Genomic DNA, 9,354 nt, shown 5'->3' with positions numbered 1-9,354 from the left:
ATATATATATATATATATATATATATATATATATATATGATCTATTATGATACTATATTGTTCATTAATGTATCTAGAATTTTTGAAAACTAGTTTGAAAATTAAATGTTTTGTAAATCCTATGTTTTGTAAATTAAATAGATAATCATTTCATTATTTTTCATAAATATTTGATTTATTTAAAAATATATTACATCAATTCGATGAATGATTATAGTAGTTATTGTAACAATTATATTAAAAAAATTATTTTTTCAATTATGTATTAAGATGCATTATTATTTATAATAAAAACTTTAGTTGATTTCTAAGAATTCAGTATTCTTTTTTCAAATTAAACTTTTAATATGTCTTTTTTCAAAATTATTTCTGATATTTTCATCAGATAATTATCAGATAAGTGTTCCAAACATGGCGTTCACCTAGAATACAACTGCCTTACGGTAGAATTCCATCTTAGACAACGAAGAAGAAGGTATCAGAAGGTTGAATGCCATTTCCGTCAAGTACGGTCAAGGACGTGATTACTTCAGCGCATTCCTGGGATGAATTTTTCTTTCAGGGCGTGTCCACATCCATAAGCAATTATACTTGTATACTTGTCGCAGAATCGTAAATGTCCAAGTCTCATAACATGCTTTTCTTATCTTTTCTTATCCCTTATTCGTATATCAATTGCAATAGCATTCGAATTTTAAAGGAATACCTGATCGATGAATTTTTGCTTTTTTTCTTGATCGACCACCATTGACACACCCGGAAATTTACATAATTTAATCCACAGTCATAGATGGCGATAAGAATTTCCATTTCTATTGCTACGATTCTTAGTAAGACCAACATCAATGGAATCTCATTGTCTTCAATAATAATAAATGATCGTTAATGTTAAGTAAATTGTAGATAAAACACTTTATTTTCTATTTTTCAGTCCATAAATTATTAACACTTTTAATAGGAATCGGGAATTTTATTACGAATTTTATTAAGATTATTAACAATAATCTTTTTTAAAATTATATTTTGGCTCCATATTTTTAATTTTTTATGAATATTTTCATAAGGAATATTATTGGATTATCAAATCTTATTTTCTCGAAAAACCGTTAGTTTTATTCTAACTATATCTTTTCTATTCATGTTTATATTTCGTGCTAAATTACGTCTTATAGAAAATTCTTTGAATTCTATACAATTATAAATTTTCTTCAACTTAAATATAGATTAGAATATTCCTTTAAGTTACTTAAGGGATTATTACTATAAAGTACTATTATATTACTATAAAATACTATTATATTCTTTTAAGTATTATTACAAACTTATTTCCCACGAAGAAGAGTTTTATTATAAAGAACGGGAATAATTCAAGATAAATGGTTTAAGAAAATTTTATATTTTCTTTTTACATATTATATATTAAATTTTACATATTATATATTATATACAATATTCTTCTCTTCTAGCTTATTATTAGTTTTTTCTTCCATGAAAAATTTTCAAGATTTTCATAAAAAGTTCAAATATTCAAGAATTTCAGAATATTTTCTAAATTTGCTAAATATAAAATAGCGGATTTGAATAAAAATCAATAGAAATCTGGAATTCGAAATGTCATCGAGGAACGACCGGATCGTGGTCTCGAAATGCATTGAAATATGTATATAGATATATATACACACCTTCAATTCTAAAACTTATAAACGAAACCCACACTCACCTTCCTTCCTTTTCCCTTCCCTTTTCAATGTGATTGCTATTAGGTCGTTGTTACGACACTTTTACATCGCTGTTACGACTAAGGAGAACGAATTGCTTCATCGTTTCTATGCTCCGAGGCTCTAAATCGAGCTTATAATCAACTCGAATCATCGATATATCGAATCACCTTGCGCTTGCGCTGCTTCATCGAGTGTTATATTCATATGTGCATATATTCATTGCGATAGCAATAATCATGCGCGAAAAATTGTTCCATGTCTCTAATAAAGATATTTAGGCAAGATAATTAGATTTATCAAATCTCGTCCGTTTAAACATTGAAAAAGATATAAGATAAAGAGATTCTAGAAAAAATAGAAACGAAGTATTAAAAAAAGAAATATAAATAAAAGAGATGGAAGAAGGGTCTCGATCTCGAGGAAACCCGACAAACGTTCCCACCGTCGATGATACAATCAATTTTTATCCAGTCACGTATCTCACGTTACGCAACGCCATTAACTGATCGCGATATAATTCTACGACCCAAATCCGTCCACACGTAAAATTATATACGTTTGAAATGAAATTGGACCACTAAACAAAACGCCCTCGTTCTTCAACTAGGTAGGTTTACATTCATTTTCAGTATTCTTATTTAGATCGCGATTCCGACTATAATTTATAATATGTGATTATTATATTCGTTTAATATTTAAAGTTTAACGAGGTTAAGAATTTCGAAATACGAGTAAAAATTAATAAGCAATTTGAATTGAAAATAATTTATTCGATAAGAATATATGGATGTAAGAAAATAATAAAAATGAAAATGGAGGATGAAAATAAATCTTTTTATTTATTTATTATTTTTTTTTTTTTTTTTTACGTTGTTTGCAGATCTTTCAGGAATTAGATAAATAATGTTACACTTGATAGGAATATGTAACAATGCTCTTTTCCGTTATGCGGATTCTCAACATACTTAATCCCAACGACAGGCACGCACAGTGAAAGCATTCACTGAACGGACGACGTTTATCCACCCGGTAAGAACCGGGCGCCGTTTCCACATTCAGATTTCGAATATTAATTACCATCTCATTGCTTTTATCATAGTTTCATTACGTTCAAAGAGAGAGAAAAACCAAAAAGACCGGGAATATATTTTATATTTGGTACACATATACTGATCGATCAGTGTCTCGATTCTTCGTTGTTGATCAAAGTGTCTCTTCTTGTTCGATTTAACATTTGAAAATGTAATTGTTGTTTATGATCAAGCATCTGAAAATCTGATTAATGAATAAATTAGAAGTAATTTGATAAATGCTAGAAATTTCTAGAAACAGAAACTATAGTCTTTTTAATTTAATAACAATTTTAAAGAAATACTATCTCTATTTATTAATTAAACTTTAAAACTTTTAAAACTATTTTTTATTAATTTTATAAAATTACAGAATCCAAAAAATAAAAATATGATTTTTATTTAAAAAAGGATAAAATATTAATTTATTTATTAATTTATATTAATGTAAGAATTTTGATCTATTTTTCAATATATTTTTAATATATATTATAATATATTATATTTTTTTATATTATTTCGATATCTAAAAAAAGATCTTTAAATATATATATATATAAAATGATGGAAAATAGTAAGTTGCGATTACACAAGATAGTTCACTATACTAGGCATCAGTACGATTCAATGTTCTTACTGATTACCTGGTATAAATCATGCGGTCTAAAACAAGCACGTTTCTCACATGTGGAAAGGCACGTGAGGAATTTATACGCCATCCACATCGTATAACGATTAAATATCTTCTATGATTCTTCTAGTTGCCTTTTAAAAACAACTATCCTATTTTGTCAAATGAATCGTTAAAATATCTCATTATTCAACATTCTGATGCGAATTTTATCGAACGATGCCTTGAAAAGTAAACGTCTCTCTTGTTAGAAAATTTACAACCTAAAAAGAAGGAAATATCCTGTCAGACCTGCATCGATAGGAGCTTTTATACCTGGTTCAAACTTCCTGCTTGTACCCGTATGGATGCGAAACATTCGCACTCGTGTAACGAGGCGTCAAATCAAATAAATTTCTCTTGGAGCAAATTCAAAATTTCACATTCCTTGCATATAACTATGCAAAAAATAAATCGTTTTTATAATTTCTTTCTTTGCTACTATTATTTTATTTGATTAATAAAGATATAAAAAATATTGTATAACGTATGTTTAGAAAATTAGTACAAGATAATACAAATAATAGAATATAACATAAAAACTTTAATAAAATAACGAAATGTTAGGAATGTTGATCAAGAAATAGAAATAGACGCAATAGAATCTTGACTTAAAATTCATTCATATAATTTTCATCATAAAAATTTTTTTGTATATAATTAGAAATCATACATAATTGGAATATAAAAAGACAACGAAAAAATTATATACGAAAGGAAAGAATAATGAAAAGATTTTTTAAAATAAAAAATCTTTTTACTTTACCTTATTATCATCTTAATTTTTTCTTGAATTTTTCAATACATATCGATATTTTCGTTTTTGTGTATGTCCCTTGGCGCCACACAATCCGTGAAACGCATTTCTACAAAAATGTTTGTCAATGAATAATATTTATTGATCCATTGTATCCGCGGGATCTCACCTTCGGACGCTAAGGTTCGATAAATGGAAGGAACGCAAAAGGAATTCTCGACATGTCTGGCGAGCGAATTAGGCTCATTGGAATTTCACTTTGGTTACAAGCAGGCTTTCATGCCGCCAAGTATGGTCCTCATGACCCGGTAGCCGGATACGATACGCGACGTGCGAGTATCGCCCGTCTTCATCATTAAGTTATTAAACCAATACACTTAACGAACCTCTATGATTGTCGTCTTTGTTTCTTAGTGAATTAACTAATAAAAAATTGCATTAAAAACAGATTTATGATTTTTAACGCACAAGATATTTTTAAAATTTATAAAATTTATAAAATTATAATAGAATTGCAATGGTAAAAATTTGTTCAAGTTGAGATGTCTGTTGTTTGTTACAGATAAAGGGTGAACGATTATCTGATCACGATGCCGTATTACAATAGTGGACATAGTCCTTCCACCTATAATAAAGGTAACAATAACACATTATTGAATCTTTTTTTTCATTAATAATAACAGAATGAAATGACAAATAGAATGATTCTTGTTACTAGATTATCTTAATTATTTATTATAATTTTGCTTTACGTTTTGTATATATCAGACTTGAATATTCGCAATTTATTATAAAATTAACCAAAACGTTTGGTTGATGATCAGTATTATTAATAAATTAATTAATGTATTAGACGGAGGGTCGAGTGGTCCATCGAGCACATCTGGTGGCCGTGTGAGTAGTTCCGAGCCGACATACATGATGGAGCATTTGGCCACGTTCACGGTCACGAAGGAAACCGGTATTGTTTATCCAGCGGACGGTATGCGGCGACTTTTGCAATTGGAGAAGAGTAACGGCATCTGGAGTCAAAAGATGCAGCTCCGTCTGGAACGGAACTGGGTACTGATTATGGACAATGAGACAGGGGTAAAGATCCTCTTGCAAATACATAAGAGAAATTCTGCACAAATTCTTTTTTTTTTTTCTTTCTATTAAAAAAGAGAAAAGAAACATAGCTTATGATATTTATAGCGATGAACGATCAAATACGAAGTGGAACATTTGTGAAATTACATTGCGTACAATTTAAGGCAATTTCACTTAATGCATCGTTGATAAATTCGTATGCAGGCCGTCATGGAGCGTTTCCCAGCCTCGTTGATACAGGAACCGACCGCGTTCACGTCGAGGGATCCTATGGAGATGTATAACAACATTCTCGTCTTCACAGTGGCGGATGACAGTGGTTCCGGTCAACGAGCAGAAATGCATATATTCCAGTGTCAAAGTGTCTCGGCACAAGATCTCGTCGAGGATCTGAAGATGCTGCAAATGGGTAAACTGGTACCCGGTGGTTCGCCAAGAGGTCCAAGAGGACGTATTCCACCGCCTCCCACTTTACCACCGCCAGAACCACCCTTAAACGGGGTTAATGTCCGAGAACAAGTATCTGCATTTAGTGCTAACAATGGTATGTCCTTTCGTATTTTTTCTTTTTTTTTATTTGTAAATAAAATTGAATATTTTATGAGATATAAATCTATAAGATGGAATAATTTAATTTATCTCTGTTTTTGGAAACGTAGCCGATAGTCAAAATGATATATCTCGTGAGGAGAACAATGACGAAGTGTCCTCGACATCTTCCGAAAAATATGAACGCGACGTGACGATCCTGAATCATTGTTTCGATGATATTGAAAAATTTATCGCGCGTCTGCAATATGCGGCTGCCGCTTCTAAAGAATTGGAACGTCGAAGGCGCAATCGAAAGTCGAAGAAAAGAAATCTCGGTGACGGAATGCTGACAATGAGAGCCAAACCGCCACCAGAGATGGAATTCATCGATATCTTTCAAAAATTTAAGCTGTCGTTTAATTTGCTGGCTAAGTTGAAGGCTCATATTCACGACCCCAACGCTCCTGAACTAGTGCATTTTCTCTTTACGCCGCTTGCTTTGATCGTGGACGCATCTCACGATACTAATTACGATCCTAACTTGCCAAGCAAAGTTGTATCACCGTTATTGACTAGAGAAGCGGTAAATTTGTTGATTAACTGCGTCACAAGTAAAGAGACGGAGCTTTGGCATTCATTGGGCGATACGTGGTTAATACCACGCGATCAATGGAAAGGTCACGTTCCCCCCTATCACCCTATCTTCATGGATGGTTGGTCCCCTGAGTATCCAATACCAGAAGACAGAGACCACGATCATCTTGCTTCGTTATTGAACGCTGACAAACAGAAGAGGGACGAGCTCCCTGAACAACAGAACGATTCGTATTATAATCATCGAGAAGTTGACGAATCTCATTATAGCAGCGATTATTTAGAGTACGAGAGCAGAGAAGAGCGTGCCGGTAACGAATATTTTGATAGAAATTACGGTACCGGTTCAGAGTTGTATGGTAGAGAAGAAAGAGTGGTCGATCAAACGAGAGCGCATAGCGACATATCCGTAGACTCGATCGAAAGAACACCGAGAACTGCTGGTATGGAAAGAGCTCAGGAAGCTTGGTTAGACGACTTAGTGGCTAGACACGCGAAAATCGTGCAAGTTACTTATCCGAGGACGGCAAACAACGATAAAGAATTGACAGTTGTTAGAGGTGAATACCTAGAGATTCTCGATGATAGCAGGAAATGGTGGAAGGCAAGAAATTCCAGAGGCCAGGTTGCCCATGTGCCACATACTATTGTTACACCTCACAATCCTTCTCATTCTAACGACAACGATGTTTTCAACAATCCTTTGTACACGAGTCGATATCCGAGGCAGGGGCACAGCTATAATTATGAGGTGAGAGTCACTGCCTGAATGCCTTCTAGAACCTTCATCTGTCTTAAAGAAAAATAATTGTGTAAAGATGATTGCAAAGATTTGGTTGAAGAAACAGTAATTACTGTGAAACTGTGCCATTGACTATAACAATAGTTATTGATTCTGATAATTATTTATCAACTAATAACATTAAATAATTTATTAACTATCTTCTCTGAAATCATCTTCATTAAAATATTATTTTACAATAATAAAAATTATTTAAAATTTTAGGATTCTGAAATCGAAAGGACCAGCACAAGTCCAGGACCTGAAGCCACTCATCGAACGCATGCGATTCCACCTCCCGCACCTGCAGATTGGGTGAGAAAAGAAAGACTTGGGAAAAAAGGTGAATTCCGGTATTTTTAAGCTATCTAGTGATTCAGAATTGTTTAGTTTTGTACGTTGCTTGAGGGATCGGAGAGGAATTGAATCAATAGGATAACTTTTAAGTTGTGGTCGCTGATATCAGAAGACAGAATAGACTATTCAATAGACTATTCAAGTAAATGCAGTCAAAATGCTTGAAGTTTTTACGATTCGTGTTTATATGATTGAAACTATTTAAGATATATTTCTTGATGGCTTCGATTATGAGATAAAGCATGTTACGAAAATGATCAACGTATATTAGCACCACAGCATTTATTGTGTCTTCAATCCTTGTACGTTTTGTTTTCTAAGCGTTCTTCAATTTTTTTTTTTCTTTTTGATGAATACTGTGTTTTTTCTACTTGTATATATTATATAAATATGAAGAAATATGTGAGTAATATCTAGATCGAATCCACCAATAATTATTGCAATAAAGCAAAGTAGAGAAATTATATTTGTTATAAAATGCGTTGGTTTTTCAAGTTCTTCGATTTTATCCAAAGTTTTCTTTTTATAATTTATATTAATGACTTTGATTCAAGAATATTAGGAAGAACTTTGAGAAAAACTAATCGCTATGCATTATATAGATATTAGTTCTTTTTTTCTTTTCTGAAGCCTTTAAACCAATTAACAATAAGGCGGTATCTTATCAAATATAAGTTTGCAATCAAAAATAGAATTGCAACTCAGGAAATAGGATGGAACATATTTTATTATTAAAATCAATGAACAAAATAATTTGATATTTTATAAATAAGTTGCAAATCTTATTCTTTATATTTGTTTAAAACATAATCTAACTCATATAACAGTCAATCAGAAGTGTTCGAGTTTATTTTAATATCGTACCTTTTTTTCTTTATAGTGATTATAGAAATGACTATCATACTTTTTATATTTATCGACTAACCAAATCTTAGTACATATATATATATATATACTTATATATACCTATATATACTTAACAGAAGAAAAAAAACAAAGAATAACATGTATAGTTTTATATTAAAAATATTGTAAAAGCGTGAAGTTAACATATTGAACTGGTAAAAATTATAAATGCAACATTCGTGCGTTTCCGTTGGAGAAATCGTGGTGAAGTCATTGTGTCCGTCCATTATTATCAAATATTCGGCTTCACTATAAGAAAAAGCTTGTCTGTCGAATTAAAGCTGTTGATAAAAAATTATATCTTCCTTCGGTAATAACAGAAAATGTTACACATTGAATCGATATCAGATACTTTCTTACGATTCTTATTCATCAACATTGTGATTCATTCTTTTCTTTTTTTTATCAATGGCTTTAATCATCGGTACAAAACTCTTTCTCTCGATGCTTTTATTTACGTGACGTTGCATGTGTCTGTATGCATCAGTGTGAATAAGCTTGTACAAATATATTGTGAAACATCGAGGAAGAAGAATCGTTGAATTTTTGCGATTCCCCTTCTATGAATGGTCAGATAAGAAGAATTGAATTCTAGAAACGGCGACATAATACAATCGTATATGATGAGAGAGAGAGAGAGAGAGAGAGAGAAAGAATATTAGAAAATAACTTAATTTTTATTATCTTTATTGCGAGATGCCGAGAAATCCCGCGACTGTTGATTTATATTATTGAAGAGTGAATACAAACGAGCGATGCGACATTTTCGCATTTTTAAATATAATATAGATAAAGTATGAGACATTATTGCAATTTTACAATCGCAACATTACTCGACTGTATAAATTTTTTCTCGCTTGCCAAAGTTGAGTTACTCT

The 9,354-nt window shown here is 31.5% G+C and overlaps 2 protein-coding genes across 9 annotated transcripts in view; one reads left to right on the top strand and one right to left on the bottom strand.

Annotated features, from left to right (window-relative positions):
* Positions 1 to 9,354, top strand: part of LOC102670892 (epidermal growth factor receptor kinase substrate 8-like) — an 18,623-nt gene that overhangs the window by 4,269 nt on the left and 5,000 nt on the right. For 7 of the 8 annotated variants that reach the window (XM_031510195.1, XM_031510192.1, XM_031510194.1 and 4 more), the window contains 5 exons: positions 4,781 to 4,854; positions 5,072 to 5,307; positions 5,512 to 5,851; positions 5,967 to 7,183; positions 7,439 to 7,556. In XM_031510195.1, the coding sequence (XP_031366055.1) occupies positions 4,809 to 4,854; positions 5,072 to 5,307; positions 5,512 to 5,851; positions 5,967 to 7,183; positions 7,439 to 7,556 (1,957 nt within the window). In that variant the 5' untranslated portion in view covers positions 4,781 to 4,808. Of the gene's footprint in view, positions 1 to 2,191; positions 2,329 to 4,780; positions 4,855 to 5,071; positions 5,308 to 5,511; positions 5,852 to 5,966; positions 7,184 to 7,438; positions 7,557 to 9,354 lie in introns of those variants that run through there. The other variant, XM_031510196.1, reaches the window with a different exon arrangement.
* LOC102679015 (dihydropyrimidinase) overlaps positions 7,208 to 9,354 on the bottom strand; it is a 21,510-nt gene continuing 19,363 nt past the window's right edge. The window contains exon 11 of the mRNA XM_031510202.1: positions 7,208 to 7,225. Coding sequence (XP_031366062.1) covers position 7,225 — 1 coding nt within the window. The 3' untranslated portion in view covers positions 7,208 to 7,224. The remainder of the gene's footprint in view (positions 7,226 to 9,354) is intronic.

Source organism: Apis dorsata, unplaced genomic scaffold (assembly GCF_000469605.1).
Source record: "Apis dorsata unplaced genomic scaffold, Apis dorsata 1.3 scaffold_217, whole genome shotgun sequence".
NCBI classification, from domain to species: Eukaryota; Metazoa; Arthropoda; class Insecta; order Hymenoptera; family Apidae; genus Apis; species Apis dorsata.
The sequence above is the reverse complement of the archived record's forward strand: the minus strand, read 5'-3'. Positions and strand labels throughout refer to the sequence as shown.